This window comes from Punica granatum, chromosome 3 (assembly GCF_007655135.1).
Source record: "Punica granatum isolate Tunisia-2019 chromosome 3, ASM765513v2, whole genome shotgun sequence".
NCBI lineage: Eukaryota > Viridiplantae > Streptophyta > Magnoliopsida > Myrtales > Lythraceae > Punica > Punica granatum.
This window is the reverse complement of record NC_045129.1, coordinates 9394098-9412234: the sequence shown is the minus strand read 5'-3', so window position 1 is coordinate 9412234 and position 18137 is coordinate 9394098. Positions and strand designations below refer to the sequence as shown.

At 37.7% G+C, this 18137-nt stretch overlaps 2 protein-coding genes and 1 long non-coding RNA gene across 3 annotated transcripts; 2 read left to right on the top strand and 1 right to left on the bottom strand.

The window, feature by feature from the left end:
• The first annotated feature begins 5477 nt into the window (after positions 1–5477).
• LOC116198471 lies at positions 5478–8280 on the top strand. Its single transcript, XR_004155327.1, has 3 exons — positions 5478–6086; positions 6418–6547; positions 7594–8280. It is a non-coding gene; the product is annotated as an uncharacterized LOC116198471 (long non-coding RNA).
• Positions 8281–11334: 3054 nt separating this feature from the next.
• On the top strand, positions 11335–12905 carry LOC116201375. The gene is made up of 4 exons (XM_031532596.1): positions 11335–11615; positions 11904–11976; positions 12202–12267; positions 12515–12905. Exons 1-4 carry the CDS (start codon positions 11584–11586, stop codon positions 12560–12562), a joined length of 219 nt encoding a protein of 72 aa, XP_031388456.1. The 5' UTR covers positions 11335–11583; the 3' UTR covers positions 12563–12905.
• A 146-nt stretch (positions 12906–13051) lies between these two features.
• On the bottom strand, positions 13052–15366 carry LOC116201374 (BTB/POZ and TAZ domain-containing protein 4-like). The gene is made up of 5 exons (XM_031532595.1): positions 14965–15366; positions 14554–14816; positions 14308–14438; positions 13847–14153; positions 13052–13641 (listed from the first exon to the last, which is right to left on the bottom strand). The coding sequence occupies exons 2-5, from the start codon at positions 14797–14799 to the stop codon at positions 13186–13188; spliced, it is 1140 nt and encodes a 379-aa protein (XP_031388455.1). The 5' UTR covers positions 14800–14816; positions 14965–15366; the 3' UTR covers positions 13052–13185.
• Positions 15367–18137: the final 2771 nt, after the last annotated feature.

Genomic DNA, 18137 nt, shown 5'->3' with positions numbered 1-18137 from the left:
TATCCATTTGATTTTATACTTGCCACAGCCCTCATTTTCTTTTTCATACCTCCAATACTAAAGTAAGTACCGGCTTGATGTCTATTTCCTTGTTCATGGCCTTATACGTTCGAGATGTCCGCACACGTCATAACGCATGCCATGGTTGGCTAGTTTATCCGATCCAATAGGATCACTTAGCGGGGGACGATTTTTTCTTAGCTAATCTAGTTGGTCTCGAATCCAATTGTTAGGTGAAGAGTTCATTTTCCCAGTCCTTATGTTTCCTCATCAGTTATCGCTCGCTTTGATAGAAATCTATATCTTCCAAATTCTCGAAAGACATTTTCATTTGGATTACATTAATCAAAGAAAATTATACTATTCTGCGATGCAGTGGCAAAGATGTTTACAATGATAAGAGACACTCCTCCAAGGCATCTTGAACTCCAAATAATGTCAAATTAACAAGTCCTAATCAGAGTTCAAAGGACGCGGAAATTGTTAGGTAATTCAATTTTTGACTCACCACGCAACAGTCTTCTTCAATCCTTTGCTTGTCCAAGACCAACTCGGGGGATTCTACCTATCAAAAAACAACACCATGCCCGTCGCGATACAAACAGGTCCATCGTTATTATCTTTAATTTTAAGTTTCTTGCACTGTCAATCAATCAAGAGATTACAAATTCAACTCGTTATGAAATTATCCGTACTCATTTATTTGCTATTAAAGTTTATATTCAATTATCTTAGATTTTAAATTTTTTTTTATAACCAAAAAATTGCGAGTTCCCTTCTAGAATGGAATGGATCCCAATATTTGAATTTCTTAGTTGAAAGACCGGAATAAATCAAATCAATCTACTTTGAGCACACATTGATTTCTTTTTTCGTAAATAATTCCTATTGGGGGACTGTTGATGATCTTGTCCCCAGCCACAGCTATACGTATAAAAACTCTTTATTCGAGTTTGACTTATCGAGCTTCGAACATTGAATCTTTGTTCTACACGTATATTACTCGACGGAGGATTGGTTGAAGAGAAAAATGAAAGGGAAAGTGTTGACCCATTTCAAAGAAAATAAAATAAAAATCTCATATAGAAATCAGAATAAACCACTCTGAATTTATACAAAATTAAATAATAGGTCGGGCATTGCGTCAATTTATCTTGCAGAAAATTTATATTTTAAATTTGTAATTAGATTATGATAATTTCAACATCATTATAACTTTTTTTCATACTTTCCATTGTCTTGTTATTTGCAGTGAAAGTTCCATGATGTATTTCTCATTTATCATCCCTTGTTGATCACCACGCTTTGCGCGATAATTTTTCATCTTTTCTTATAAAATAAATAATCAAAACATGTAAATAAAACTATTATCATAATAAAGAAATACGTACTCTATACATATAAGTGAACAATATGTCTATAAAGAGTCTATAATCTTATAATATGTATAAGTGCTTAGAAAAAAACCATAGCTAATAGAAAGACGATGGACAAAATGAATTTTGTCGAATATTTATAGAGAATTTAACACGTTGAATTTTAAGCATATTACGTATTTCGATGAGTTCTTTCCTATTATCGATGAAATTTTAAATTTTTCAAAACTAATTTATTATATATTATTACATATAAATAATCTAGATAAATTTTTAACATTTGTTGAATATAACATAAATAAAATATAGATGAGTTCATTTAATTAAAAAATGAAAGGTCAACTCACTTGGAGCTGAGGCTTATCAAATAGCTTGAGCAATCGATGACATCTTACGAAGAGAATAAGGTTTTCAAATAGAGCTCCCGTGATTCCTCTCTTCCGCTTTTATATATTATATATAGATTTTGAATGTAAATTATATCATATCAGTTATTGTAATGTTTAATTATAATGAATTAATAAAATAAATATTTTATTGGAAATATATAAAATTAAGAATTAGAAAAAAATAATATTGCAAATAATTAGTAAAAATTGCATGAAATTAGACTTATGACTATCTCGTAAATAAATTAAGATGAATCACCAATAAAAAAGCGTACATTGAGTTTTTTGACAAGTTGATACTTCCAAGCTAGTTCAACTGTGTCCCCACGAGAGTGATTGATGTCAAACTGCGAGCAAGGAAGAAAGAAGTAATGAGACTAGTGACTGAAATTGGTATGATCCATGTACCTAGTCCTCAACGGGCTTCGTAATAATATATATATATATATATATATATGTTATCAAAATTCCATCCTTTAGTCTAAAGGACGCCAACTAATTTAAGTATGAGCAAATTGGCATATTAACGAGTAAAGTTCTTTTGAGTGAATTTTTTTATTTATAAGATTCGAATTTAAAATTTTATTTAATAAAAGATATCGAATCACTTAAATGAATTTACGTGGTGGTTGTCTAATTATTTAATTATTATAAATTCATTGTATCGTCCAATCAAAATGATGGACGCATCTCCCCTTTCATCTAAGTGGGCAAATAGTGACCACATCCCTTTCCTCTTCTTCTCCCCCCTCTCACATGCACTTAGGTCCAAATTCCTCTCATCCCAATGCCACCACACAGATACACACCATCAATATATATATATATACGCACATATTTACAAATAAATATACACAAATACATAAAAAAAAATATGTATTTTATTTATCTTCTTGGCTTTATCATATTCTCCTTTTATCTTTCTGTTTTTTAACACATCCCCATAACAATGCGCAGCTTTTATTTTCCTTTTTTTTTCCATTATGGTTTTTTAATTAATAATATTTCCTTCTCTCTGCAAAAACCAAAGAATCTCACCCACCTGCTGGAATCAAACTTGTTTTTAATCTTAAAAAAAACGCTTCCACGGCATTTGCAAAGGAAAATCCATGACAAGATTTAGATTGATTCCTGAAGAAATGTCGGGGTCTTGTTAATAATAAACTAAATTAATCAATAAACTCTGCCTAAAAAAAAAATACAATAAAATGAAATACAAGATCAGCTGTTTGTTTCTCAGTCTTCTGAAAGATCCTGCATACCCTTTAAGAATTGGTCGGGATGATGCTTTGCTCCACATGGTTTTCAGTCAAAGTGCTTAGTATCTGTGGACTTGCTTACATCTACATACATATTATGCATATATATATATATATATATATATATAAAAGAAAAAAAATGAATTGTTTTCTATAATTGGTTGAAAATATTTTAGCTTAGTCGACATAATCATCAATGTTTTCACGACTTGGGTGCGTGATTTATATACACCCTTCCAATGTGATATTGATTCGTGTCGGACCTTTCAAATATGTGCACATTTTCGTAATAGACATTTAGATGATTCCAATGCTATTGTAGTTGTATTACGACTGATGAGAGACTCGTGTCATTGGATGCCGACAAATATCTATGGTCGTGGAAACATGAGAGGGTCTACATGAAATGAAGTGGAACTTTCAGAATCTGAAGGGGATAAAACGACTCCACACACTTTGTGGATGGAAGTATATGCCCCAAGCTAAAGGCAAAAGCAAAAAAACTAATAAAATTTATTACATTTATAATAAAAAAAAAAGGAAAAAAAAACCAAAATAAATAACTAACGAAATGAAACTATGTGGATGTCAATTTGTATCTGGACTAATTTGTAAGTTTGAGCCTTTGCCATGTGGTCTACTGGCTAAAGGGAGGATGGTCCCCATTGCCCAACAATTATATGGTAGCACCCCCTCCTTTGTTAGCCTTTTAGGGCAAATAATTCTACCTTCCAGCTTGATTGAAAATTCCCTCCTAGAATGGACGGATGTCGGGACCTTCCCCTAGATTTTATTGTCGAATAAGGACATGTTTCCTGGCCGACCAATCTGTCTCGAACTAAATCTTGTGACCTGCTTGGTTCGAGAGGTCCCAACCTAACCGGTCAAGTGTACAATTAGCCCAGTACTATCACGACGACGATGAGATTATCATACCGGTAGTATTATGTCCGTTATAGTTCTACATTATGCAACGGATTCGGTAAGTGTGTCCCTCCGAGCAAGAAAGAGATCGAGGCTTTAAATTCTCTAGGAAATCATTGGAGAGAGAGATTTGATATCTTTTACATGTATCATGTTTCGCGGATATTCCATTACTTTACATTGAGGATGGATGATTTTATCAAGAAAATGGAATAATGTTTAGTCTTGTTAACAGGCGTATTATTCGATAATACAAATAATAAACCATAAATTTAATTGGGTATACATAGCAATCAATCGGTCCATAAATTTTCCATGGAATACGATAATCCATGAAGCGTTGGCTGAATAGCAGTCAAAGAAAAGGAGATATAGAAAATTCAAAGTTGACGGGTATCATTTAAGACTCACAGGGGCTGATTTATGTGCAAAGCTCTTTGAGATGCAGACTAATTAATTAATTAATTAAATTAGTTAATTATGGCTTATGCTAATCACATTTTTTTTCTCAATTATTGCAAAGCACATGGCAATAGATTCTTGGGATCTAATTAATTGCATTAGTTTTAAAGCATTTATTTATTATGCATATTAACACTACAAAGATCCATAAGCTAATCATGGTGGTCAATGCCTGATATTGATGGCTTAACCGCAATATCTCCATGACATTCTTCGACTTATTAACCGAATTTATCCATCCCCTACAAATCACTCTACAATTAAAAAGAGTGAGATGAGTCTGACACTTTCATGATTCCATTTATGCCCCTGACTCTCCCACCCGTTCAATTCACCTGCTCAAACCTTCCGTCGCTTCCTGGGTGGCAATATATGTTGCGTCGTATTTGAATATGTCGTATCTAATTGAATATGTCGTATCTAAATGGATTCTAGTTAAAAGGCTATAAACTCAAACACGACACGTTTAATAAACATGTCAAGATTTTCAGACACGAACACGACATGTTTAATTATGGGTTGACACGAATATGACATGTCTAGGTACATATTATACATACATAATATTATTAACTTTAATTACACGTTAATACACAATTGACATTATAAAAGCACCATAAACGGGTTATTTATATAAATAAATTTATATAATTTTAGTATATATATTTTTTCTATAAATTGATAGAATATGTTGAATAAATTTATTAACACGATAACAAGTAATATAAACTCGTCAACGAGTTACAATGGTTGAACCCAAACATATTTATTTATTGTCTTTAAACGGTTTGACTGGTGCGTTTGATTTCATAGTTAAAGTAAACTTTTAATTTTGATTGTAAAAAAGGACAAACAATTGTGTAATGTGTTGAATTAAAGTTAAAAGTTAAAATTTTTGGCTTGAAAAATATGTATTTTTATTATATAGTTTACTGAGTTAAAGTTAAAGTTAAAGTTAAAATTTTTATAATTTTAACGGCACAACTAAACAAAGCATATCCATTTAGATACAAAACACATTTTAGCCTTAATTCAAACCCACTTTTAACTTCGTTTTGTATTCATATCCCCTGGTCGTGTTGTGTAAAATACTGCCGGACTACCTCCAGCCAAGACACGAAATAAGAAAACCGGCCACCTCTCGCTGCAACCTCCCCCTCTCTCCTTCCGGCTCCTTTCCCGACCAGCCGCTCTCCCTTCGGCCATCACCGTTCCGGTCACCTCCCCCACCGACGACAGCGTCACCACCTATCCTCACCCTCTGGTTGCCCCAATCGCCGCGCCGGCCCTCCATTTACTGCTCTCGCGCCCGACCTTGACCCCGACCTCGCCCTACCGTCCTGCTGGCCACTCCACCGGGGCACAGCACACCTACGCTACAATGATTCTACCATCTGCCTCCCAAACCGGCGCACTTCCTTCAAAGCCTTCATGCGTTTTCGACAATTCTTCCGCTGTGCCTGTGCTCTTGTTGCCTTATCGGTTGTGCTATTTATGCTGGACTACATACATGGAGCGCTGCGCTGCCCTCCCCACCCTCTGCTCCCAATCTTCCATCAGATTCTGCTCATCCTCTGTTTCATTTTCGCTTTTACGCCACCAACCTACTCGCTCAAATGCCTGCTCCAACAATCCCTCTCTCCATGGTGCCCGTCGTCGAATTCCGCCCCAAACGGGTGAGATTTCGTCTCTAATTGATTGCACTACAAGTACTACAAGTATATGCCGCTGCATTTTTTTCATTGATTAGAACTAGCCTCCCCTTCCGCCTGCCAAATGTTTGCTTGATTACCCAACTGATTGTGCCATGGTAAAAAATCTGGCCTGCCAGTGTAGATTTTAGTACAAGATAGTGTTGTATCTAGCTTGTGGCATTGTTTGGAGTAGAAGCTATCCTTGAATGATTTCTGCAAATCGATTATGCTCAATGTACATTCCACTGCTTTCCTCACATAGCCCTACCCAATTCTTCGGTTATGAATATACTACTATGTATGCTTGTAGCAGTTGAGAGATCATGAGTTTCCCCACGAGTTGTGAAGCCCGGCGGGCAGCCCCGCCAAATCCAGGAAGGAAGCCTTGGCTGAGGTTGCTCAAGAAGATTGCTGCGTTTGACAATTTGGTTTTGCAATTTGAGGTACATTCTTCCGCTTTGCATTACTTAAATCTGATTGTAGAATAGATTATATACTTCCTACTGTAGTTTTGTGAAATTCAATTGTCATTTTAAGCAGACTTAGCTCATAATGTTGACCATAACCCTTATAAAGTGAGATGACTCTTTATAGGAGTGAAATATCTAAAACAGAGTAATGGCATGTAGTAGCAAGTACCCTTGTTTCTAAAATCCATGATGCACTTAACTGGTAGAAGATAGTACCATTCTGTTCAACAAAGTGCTTCGTGTTGTTTATTTGTATTTCCTACATAACCTCACCCTTTAGAAGTGGATCCACAAATGATGTTTCTACATCTTCATTCTTGATGGCTGGTTAGTCTAGAGGGGAATCATCATAGACCAGAAACAAATAATCTAGCTATGTTTTATGAGATTGGAACGTTTTTATCCTTTCTTTATGTGCTTAGTATTTTGCTTATTGGGGATCAGCCTGTTTTATTTCTTTATTCATAAGGGACATGGTAACATCATCTCAAGCAACATGATTGTATTTCTGTTGTCTCTATTCTGATGCCATTTTCTACTGCTTATTTTGCTCTTCTTCTATCTTGTTCTCATATTTTCCTGCTGACGTGCTCACTGTAATTGTCCATATGACATGTCACTTAATTGGTATTACACAGTTGATATATCCTAAGGAAATCTCTTGAAATGATTTCAGCCTAAGGAATTTCTCTGTCACTATAAACTCTTGTTCTACACCCCTGTTATTTGTTTCCCCCTTCGTAGAATTTTGTATAGACTTCACAATATAGGACCGTGTTATTTTAGCTTCCACGAGTGCAGTTGGTAAGTAGTTAGCATTTACTATTTATTCTTATTTTACTCTTACCTTCAATTTGGAAAGTGCTGTTTGCAGTCGCCAAGTTTTGGTCCTTTCTAGACCGACTAGTAGAAGTTCTCATTTTGAAGTTCCTTTATTTTCTTTTAACTAAATGTGAAAACATATTTTGGCACGAAATCCAGAACTTACTGTGCTGAACTGTTTTCTGTTACTGATTTAGGCAATACTAAAGAATACTGGAGGTGTGGATATCCGAGTCTAGAAAAGATATCTCATATTGCTAAAGAAGAAGTATTTCAAGCTAAATGGTGGTTTATAACTGCATGTGCAACTCCAAGGTCGCGATGTGTCCACCACAATCACGCCTGAGATCTTTTTGTCTAAAGAGACCGCCGAGAATTATGACAAAGACATAATTATTGGCGAAGGAGGATATGCCATCGCCTGTCAGAAAATCTTGGCTAATGATAAGATCGTGGCAAGTCATGAAGTCCAAAAAGGCGAATCAAGCCAAATCCAAATATTCGTGAATGAAGTGATCGTATCGTCGCTGAATTCTACCTCATTCCTATATTTTTCGATCTATTATTATTATTCGTTCGGTGTCTTTCACATTTATATTTTTCATCTTTGTGCCCATCGCAATCTAGGTACTATGAAGCTGATATTAGATCATGAGACTACCCTTTTGTTGGCTGAATATCATGAGACTAACTTATTGAAGACATGATCACACCATGGATGATTAGTTTCATTCAATTAAAACTGTATTTTATTTTCGCTTTTTCCCCCCCCTTTTCCGGTGGACGGTGTTGGACATTTTTTTTTTATTCTTATAATTTGGCTTATGATGCAAATGTACAAGAATAAAGGCTTACAGTAAATTGCTTCTTTATCTTTATATGTATATCATATATATCAGTATCTGTGATGCGCACTCTAAATTTTCTTTTGATAGGTTGATGTGCCCTCTAAATAATCATGCGTTTGATGTGTGATTTTATAGTTACTTATTTAGAATATCACATCAGAAAAGTTGGCCAAAAAAAAAAAGGATGTTTTACTAGCAATTGGAGCATGTAGACTAGCAGGGATGTAATTGTGTTTTTTTTAAGCCGACAAGATTAGACATTCAAAAATGATAATACTATGTTTTCAAAATTCGATACGAGAGCCATAACTCCACGTGTCTTAATTACGTCTCTAACTAAAGCTATATAGTTCGGTATAGCTATGAATTTCTTAATTCTGCCAGCACATTTTTTGTTTATAATTAAATATCTCTTTAGTTAAATTTTTTAATACATCATTTTGTTGTTCATAATTATGTTGTATAATTAATACGTAAACAAGATTCATCATTTTAGCAGTTATCCATATCAAATTTAATAAAATAATTAAACAAATATTTGTGAGAAATGTAACTTCTAAATCACCGATCCATATTATGACATATAAAGTACGCTACTTATATCATATTATGCTGAAAATAAATATAAAGAATATATTGAATCGATGCTGGTACGTCCAACGCATGTAGTATTACACTAGTAATACAAATACCTCAACAATTGTATTATGTTTTCTTAAAAAAAACGATATTCCAAATATTTCCTATATTTATCTTATTTTACATGAGCGACGAGTCACGAACTTAATCTCGAACCTATGAATGCCAATGGGTCCAAACCGGCCCATATGAGTCGGCAATCTACATCGATCTCGGACGAGTTAAATATTTGAAATTAGTCACTTTCTTTCATTATATATATACTCCTTTAGCCGTTGGACCAATCTAATTGTAAGGTACTATTCTATTCCTCAATAGTGAGAGTTTTATTTTTAACCATATTAATTATTCGTTTATAACAACTACCTTTTGCCTTTTAAGTTTTAACCTTATCAAATGCTGGGTAGATTTACCATAAAAAAAAAAAACAACATAATGGGACTAGACCGACTGATTAACATTCTTTACAGCGGTCCAAGATATATAGCACCTCGATTCATTTTTTATATCGTATATACATATAATATAAATGAAAGTAAAATGGACATAATCTCGTATTCTCAGGGCACCTTTTATAAATTTTTCATAATCTTTTTAGCAAGAAAGAAATGCTTATAATTTCCACATTCAAAGAAATCATAAAATTCAATTTTTTTTAATGTCCAGATGTTGGATTTCAATTATCTTATCTCGTACGATAAGTATATTAAAATTAAAATTTCCTTTATTTGTTCATATTTGTAACACAACAGAGTATCATATCATAATCTAATCTGAAATGATGCAGCCCATCTCGAGACAAACCTTAATTTTCAAATCCGATAAAGTTAGGGACCAACTCCCCCAATTCTAACCATCTCTCTAGCCTTAAAGCAAATCCCAATCCTTTGCATTTGGACATGAAAAAAGGGAGAAGTACTTTGCAATATTAATAGCATATAAAACTGACCTGCGAGAGTAATTATTGTTATCACTATACATATTAGTTCAAATGATTCAACGCTTATTTCCAAATAAGGCCTTGAGTTCGAGAATTGTGAATGGAGAAAACCCTGTTCGAAACTAGATTTAGTAGAGATTCATTGGGTTTTCAAATATTATAATACACATCGAAAAAAATTGTTATTATCTTAAATATTATGTAAAAAATTAAGGAAAACCTTTTCCTCTGATGAAGTTATGTTTTTTTTTTTTTTTTTTTCGTTTAAAGGCTTTTGGGCAAAGTGTGGTAGGGGAATGATGCATCCTGAGGGGTGTCTGGGGCAATTGGGGCTGCTAAGTGCTGTGTGCTAATAGAGTAGACCTAGACACAGGACAGGACAGGTCCCCCCCCCCCCCCTCTCCACTCCCTCATTATTATGGCTTTTACCCCTCTCCACATTCAATTGGAAAGATGGAAGTTAGGTGGCTTCGATCAGTAGCCTCCCTCCCCCAGCCCCAGGGGCCTTTATTGCCTGTGCCGTTGTGTTACGAAATCATCTCAGCAACGTGATCTAACATGTCTGCGTTTCCATTATTCCCTTCGCCGTCTCGTATTCATGTCGCCGTAGACTGCCAAGCTTAACACGTCGTACTCGCATGTAAGTTATACTGTTTCCGGGAAGAGTTTCATGTTCGTCTCGAACATGCACGAGTTATGTGTCTCGAGCTCGTCTCGGTCTTAGTCAGCGATGTGTATATTACAACTCTGGGATCCGAACAACTGTATGTTGTGTCTACTTAGGTTGCTCCTCCTCCTCCAAACCGGTTGAAGGGGTTATCTTTGACAGATATATGGATATACAAAATCCATCTACGCATACGAAACAGTTGGACTAGGGAGGGCGGGGTCGGGGCCGAAAAGAGGAATGAATTATATATAGCTTGACATGATCATCTGCACTTTCACATCGGATCTATCTTCCGCGTCAGATCCATACACATAAATATTCCTCAGTTCGATCAGAAGATCATATACCGGTGCGATTGAATTTTGTTAACAAAGACGCCTCACTCGATCACAAGCCCCAAAAAGCACGCAAAGTTGGACGAGATTTTACGTAGAGATAGTTTTCCAGTATCTGCAACCAGTATTGTTTGATCTATCGATCACAGCAACCATTATTATTACTCAAGGTCCTCCGCGGGTCGTACATGGATAAATTATGTCCCGTAACATGAATAGCTGGTAGTATGCTGGGCCAACTGCCAAGCCACACCCTGCCTCGCACCAGCGGATCGTTCCCACAGGGCTGTCCATTATTCGATTTAACCCGAAAAATCAAACCTCATACAAAATTCTGGCTTGGTTTTTTTGAAGATTTGGTTGGGTTCGGTTTGGACTTCCTATTTTCTGAAACTGAACCGAACCGATCCAAAATCCGGATTAAAAAAAACCTTAAGCCCAACTCTTGAGGCCCATCTAACAAGCCCAGTAGCCCACAGCCTCCACTTCCTCAGTTCCCGCCCGGCGGCCGGAGGGCATCAGCTCAACCTGTGATTGCGCGACGGAGCACCGACCTTCCCTCCCTCCCTGTCTGCTCATCGCCTCGGGCAGGCCGACGCGTTCCTCTCCCCACTCTGTGCCTGAGCTCAACCTCCGACTGCTGAGAGAGAAAGAGAGAGAGAGAGAGAGAGAAGGAAGAGAGCGAAGGAGATCGAAAAGCAGGAAAAGAAGAAAGAAGAGACAACGATTGTGCGTAGGCGGGCTGCGATTAGGGCATGGATCCGAAGTACTCGGCAGAGGTGTTGAAGTAAGTTTTCCTCGATTAGATTCGTCCACTATTCTCGTCGCTGTTGATCAATTACACCGAATTTTCATCCTCAATTCTTGAATTTCGTGAATTCCAGCGTGATGATTTCCTTTGTTCTTGTTTCGGGCAATATCGTGCTCATCCTGCTAGCTCATTTGGCTGCCTAGTCTTGTCGGCTTCTTTGCCATGGCGGTGGACAAGCTCTGTTCTTGGCAATTCTTCCGTTATGCAATTCAGTTTTTAGGCTATTTATCGGTATAGCTATATTGATTCGGGAATTTCGTGCAGGCATCTGGAGAATCAGAGCGAGATGCTTACACAAGTCCAGAGGTCCATGTCACATGAATTGCACAAACTTCAGGTTTTCCTCGGTTCTACTTCAGTCAGATTCAATTTACTTTGGTTGCGTGGTGAAGAAGTACCTTCTATCTAGGATGAACCAGAAGGAGCTGATCGGGATGGTTCGGGTTTAAAAAAAAAAAAAGTGGTTTTTGCGAACCTGAAAGAGATTTGCTTAAGCTTATATATGAGTTTGTGCAGTTTTGAGAAAAAAGTGTAGTAACTGTGCCTGATATATGAATTGCAGGTCGAGGAAGAAATGCTCATGCGCAAGCTCTATGAAATCATGACTGTGCATGGATATGCAAAGAAGGTCAGTCGATCGTTTGTGTACTTCATTGTGAAGGGCATTGCTGCTTGCAAACATGAACGCGTCACAAAAAAGCTTCCTTTGTTTAAAAGAGCAACGAACACATCATCAACATATTCGATATATTCTATCTGAGAGTTAATTATAATGGACATAGAGGCCCGTTTGGCATAAGTTTGACATTGACGATAATTCTTGTTCCTGTGTGTTTTTCTTCCTCTGAGGTTGACGTCGTTTTATCATTATGCAGAGCCAAAACAAGAAAGATGAATCCAACGATGGTAAAGTTGACCAGTAACCATCACCGGATGCCGGAGGAGTCATCGTTCAACTAGTTCCAGTTAGAAATATGTTTAACTATCTGTATGGACGTGGCCGATGAAAGAACAGTTACTCGATTAGTCTGTATGGAGCGTTTGTCAGCAGTGCTTCTTGTTCGACATAACCTTTTGTAGCGCTAAGGGGATAGAAGAAAGAGAATTCCAGGAAGTGCCGAGATTTGGATTATTAAATTGGTGTAAAGAATATTTGTTGCACAGAATATACTTGTTTGCCATATGAAGATCTTGATGTCAGTGATCTTTAGTTGAGACTGTTTTCCAGTTTTCCAGAAAAACTCGGGCGACTGAATCATTTTTTCATTTCTGCGGTTGGGTTTTGTTTCTGGCTCAGTTTCTAAAATGATGCTTGGTTCCGCATCTGTTATCGGTTTTCTATCTGAATAACATCAGGGAGCCTGAACTGGCACCGTGAGTTCGGACTTGGCCTGATCTTTGATTCGCAGAGGTGCGGCATAGAAAGAATTTTCATCATCATCAAATTTTCATCTCATCAATTTACTAGCTCCTCTTCTAGATATTTCTTTCGACAGTTTAGCGAAGCCGGTAATTTTCACTTCTTTCATTGACTATACAAAATGAGTCATGAAGAACTGCCTATTTGCGCTTCTAATGAGAAGTATGGGGCCCCGGTAATGCTCTTGGCTCTCAATGTCTTTCTCACCAGGATTCTCCACTTCTTATCGTCCTTCTTGTTCTGTTTCTCGATCCTGTCCTTGAAGTTTCCGCACAGGGGAACCCGGCACATGCTCGAATCTGCGCACAAGCGGGAGTGAAGTTCCAACAGCTGCCACATCCGCTTGCAGTGGATGCAACCACCAGGAACCCTGAACTTGCAGCCTGCAAAGTGGCGAACGAGCAACTCGAGCCCCTTGCATGCCATGAAACTGCAGGGCGCCTGGTCCTTTCTGAACGCCTTGTCATGGGGTCCGATGGTCCTGCAGCCATCCCTGTATATGTGGACAAGGGCTTCCATCGCCTCGTGCAGTTGCAGGTAGATTTTCCGCTCATTCCTTTTCCTTATTCTCTCCTTCTGCTTCTGAAGAAAACGAAAAATATTTTCGGTTCATATTTCAAGACACATCAGAGAATATGCCGGGAATGCATAGAAGGTTCATATGCTCTTAGGATGATTGATCTTTTTAACCGAGAAGCGCCCGTGAGATGGATGATTGGGTAATTAATTAAACGATTTGCAGTGGATAGTGTTCTATATGATGAATCGCGACTTGACTAGGCCTTACATTTTCCTCGTCGATGATGGACTCCAGCAGCTCCTTCTCAAGGTCTGGGTGGCTCTGCTTCATGGCCTTCCAGCCCTCAGTTGAGGAGACATCCTTGAAGTTGGCGAGGATCATGCGGTGGCAGATGAGGCTGAGCCGCGGCGCATCGCACAGAAGTGCTAACTGGAACACATCAACCACGTTCTCAGCGTCTAGGCCGCCTTGCTCGAGCCTCTGCTCACATGCCCGCTTCAGATGAGGGACCACATGGACATGCGACAGCACCAGCAGGTGCAGGACAAGTTCCTTCATTTCCTCCTCCTCAAAGCTGCACACGGAATGCCATCAAAAATTTTCCATAAAGCTGAGGAACAAACCCGAAATATCTTATACAGCAACATCTTATTCTTTTGCTGGATAAGCGACGTGATTTGCTGGAAATGCCTAGTAATTGCTTCTAACCAAGAGAAGCCGACTCTTACCAGGAAGAGTACAAGAACCGTATAAAAACACGAACGGCATCATGAGGGACTCCGCGGATCGAGATCTTCCGATAATGTCCATGCTTTCTTGATTGCTTTATCATGCCTCTTATCGTCGGAGAAGCCATTCCCTGCCACCAGTAAAATTCAATATTATTTATCAATATAAAATTCTCCGCTCAAGTTTAAATTGCTTCCCACTGTTTCGAGAGATATCCCGGAATCAGGAATGAATCGAGCACTTACGATGATACAAGCATGTGCGTACACGGCACCACCACTATCCGTACAGATAATAACATCTGCCTTGTAGCCGTCATCAAACAGCCGCTCCCACATGTTCCATGTAGCTGTGGAGACATAGCTGTGGGCCCTCGACGGCAAACAGGCCATATCAGAGCAGCACCTTCGATGGGTAACCTTGGGCGGTAGTGGCGGAGCTGCCGGGGTACCCTTAGATGACCCGAGACAATCGAGATCGACTCCCCCCATTGATTTGAGATTCCGCCCTGCGCAAGACATTTCAAACTCAATTTAATTCCAGTCCACCGCCAAACTAGTACGATAAAGGTCGGAACGAGCATTGCTGATCTCCGGAAGACTGAACCATAATTAAATGATATTTGCAGAGGATGGAAATAAAACCTGTAAACATACCTCAACAGATGGATGCTTCAGATGTCTGATCTTCTCTTCCCGCCTTCGAAACTCTGACCAACTCCTGCTTCCACGTAAATCTTATTCGACAGATGAACGCCGACCAACCCGAAAGCCCAATCCCTGGTTCCTATCCAATGCGAAGCCGAAGCCTGCTCTCCTTTCTGCTTCTTCAATGGGAAGAAGCTAATATATTTTTCTGGTGTTGGGAGGAAGAGGGGAGGAACTGGGAAAAACAATGAGCAAAATATTGATGAAAGTTCGACTCGCCACGATTCGATCCCGATTTACTAGTGCGCTCCGCAAATGCGAGCGCAAGATTGTTAGCTGTAGGCCTAATATTGGCTTGATGCCTCTGGCTCCTCCCAAGAGTATCGGAACATCAGAGGAAGGAGCCTAAGAAAGAAAATGTTGGAGGACAGCGCGTCTCATATTTTTTTTTAATGTTTTTTGGAGATAATGCTGACAGAGGTACACGTTGGATTTTCCCGCGTTTTAAATGTGACCGGATGCTATGCTAACTACCACCCCAATTGGGGAAACTGCAGAAATTGCACAATTTGTCCCTCTACTTTCACCTGGAGACCATTTCAGCCCCTGCTCAACAATTATGCCCAATGTCTTATTTTACATACTAATCTCGGGGCCGGGCCGTATCATGATGTTCACTGGACGCGTTTCCCATGAGGGATCCATGCTTTCTTATGCCGTATTTATAACATCCATAATCTATAGGAAAAAAAACTTACAAATTAAAGGGTTTGACTCAATTTTACCTCTTGTAATTTATTAAGATTGCATGGGACTGAATAAAATTAAACTTCTGATTATGTAAGTATGGAACTTGATGACCTATTAAAAAAAAGTATGGAACAAGATGGAGGCAGCAAGCAGATGGAAGGTAAAAGTTGTCGTCGTGCTCAAATTTGGCACGTCGAAAGAGTCTCGATGACCAAATTGAGCGAAAATCTACAGGACAAGGGCTAAATTTGAGTAATGGACTAAATTGATCCTAAAAAGAAAATCGATATACCAATGACTTAGTATATCGAAATAGAAATCCTAATAACCCGTTTGATTTTAAGGTCAGTTTTTAATGGCTTGTTTGGTTTCAAAATAGGATTTTAAAATCCTACTTTAACTTAATTCTACCCACAACAAAACAAAATAACTTATATAAAGTCAAAGGGTGGGCCTCATTTATACCACTATTTTTCCACAACAAAACAAAATAACTAATACAAAATCAAATGGTGAGCCTCATTACAACCTAATTAAAATCAAAACTTAACTATACTTAACTCTAAAACTAAACACACAAGGACTTATCCTTATCTTTAACTACTTGAATTCGTGGGACAAAATCCAAATGCGATGACGAAATAGGAAATAACAGGCGAAATTTAGGATGAGATGGGAGAAAAGGTTGAAGGATTTCAAATTATTAGTGCGAGTTAGCAAAAGCCTGCGAGCTACACTAAAACAGAAACTACTTTGCGGGACAGAAACATGTTGACGATTCTTGTAAACCGCAACAACGTAAGGCACTGGCCAGCGGTTCATTGAACCGCCTCTTAAAATTTATAGAGAACCGATGGTTCTTTAAACAACCGCATTCCAATTAGTGGTATGGGCAGCGGATCTGGGAACCGTTTTGATAAAACGGCATCCTGATCCCTAACGTGGCGTTTGATTCATTAGAATGGAATTTAAGGGGAATTCAGATTTCCCTCCACATACTTTCCCATTCCCGCTCCCAAATTCAAGAGAAATTCGCTCTTCATTTATTTAATTTTAACGAAGATATCCAATCTCAACTATTAAAAAAAAAAAAAAAGGAAAAGAAAGAAATCCAATCTCCTGGCCGAGATTGGCGAGCTTGACAGGAAACTTGAAGAGAAGCTGGCAGATACGGACTACGCATTTGGAGGAGGAGATTAGAGAGTTCTCTGAAGAAAAAAAAAATGTTTTGATATAAAAGAAAAGAAAGCCACTAATAAGAAAGTAAGTAAATTTGGCACTCTCGTTTTAATTGCTTGGAAAAAATAAAAAGAAAGAAAAGGAAAAATGTAAGTTTCTCATCCCTGGGTTCTAATGTGATGCTTATGGCCTTTGATGTGAAACTGATAACGTGAATCATATTTATAAAGTTATTAGTGGTGTGTTTGATTTTAGAGTTAAGTAGAGTAGAATTGAGTATAATAGAGTTGTGTGTGAGTTTATATATGGAATCCATATTTTTTAATTAGAATAATTGATTTTTGGTAAGTATAATTAAAGTTAGAGTTAAAATTTTAAAATTAAATTGTAAAATTAAACGTGAAGTAGGTATCGCCGATTGTAAATTTGATGGAAAAGTCAACTAGTTCACTTTTGATTTTGACAAGCACCTTGAAATTCCTTTACATTTTATTGTCAGGGTGGCCAAGTAGTCAAGTAAAACTGTTACACTAGCTTGTGGCGGCGGTGTTGGTGTTGGTTTTACAAGAGCTAATTAGCTGAAGGCCCTGCAGTTGCTATCCCCATCCAGAAGGTATCTACCTTTTTTGGTTGTTTTACTTTCGTTAATGAGTAAAATTGTTGTCCCTTAATGATATTCTTTTGAGTCGATCATATTATGGACGTAACAAGTATAAGAATATATTTTTTTATAATAGTAAATCTGTTTCATAGAAACAAGTTAAAAACCGTGGACAGTCATCATGACAGATGAGGGTCTGCTCTTGTCTTTGCGAAATGGACATTTTATGAGCACCGGAAGTTTACAAGGCTTTGAATATGTTGGATTTCATGTTTGAAAAGATGGGTATATTATGTGATCTTTGGACAAAAGGGCAGGTGAGCATTTGAATTCTTTTATATAAATCATTGAGCCGTGTTCATTTTTCTGGTCAGTGTAACTTTAAATATTGTAAACTTGATCAAAGTTAGGATTCGGATGTCAAAGTTGGAACCCTCTTTATGTAGCAGGCAGTTTTTAATGATATGTCTCATCTGTCTTAACTGATCAGGCCCATGAGAAATGCTTCTAGAATCTCCATTGTGTGGAAAGGCACGACCAGCATACAATTGCCTACGCAGTGCAAATATCATGCAAGAAAATCAAGGTTTCTTAGGCCGCGTTTGATAAATTACTTGCTTAAAAGTTAAGCACTTAATTAGTTAAGAAAAGA

Coding starts and splice junctions, on each gene's coding strand:
- LOC116201375 (XM_031532596.1), top strand. CDS start 11,584: ATGGATCCGAAGTACTCGGCAGAGGTGTTGAA. Junction 11,616..11,903: donor TACTCGGCAGAGGTGTTGAA/GTAAGTTTTCCT, acceptor AATTTCGTGCAG/GCATCTGGAGAATCAGAGCG. Junction 12,268..12,514: donor TGCATGGATATGCAAAGAAG/GTCAGTCGATCG, acceptor ATCATTATGCAG/AGCCAAAACAAGAAAGATGA.
- LOC116201374 (XM_031532595.1), bottom strand. CDS start 14,799: ATGGGGGGAGTCGATCTCGATTGTCTCGGGTCATCTAAGGGTACCCCG. Junction 14,439..14,553: donor ACGCACATGCTTGTATCATC/GTAAGTGCTCGA, acceptor TACTGGTGGCAG/GGAATGGCTTCTCCGACGAT. Junction 14,154..14,307: donor CGGTTCTTGTACTCTTCCTG/GTAAGAGTCGGC, acceptor TTCCGTGTGCAG/CTTTGAGGAGGAGGAAATGA.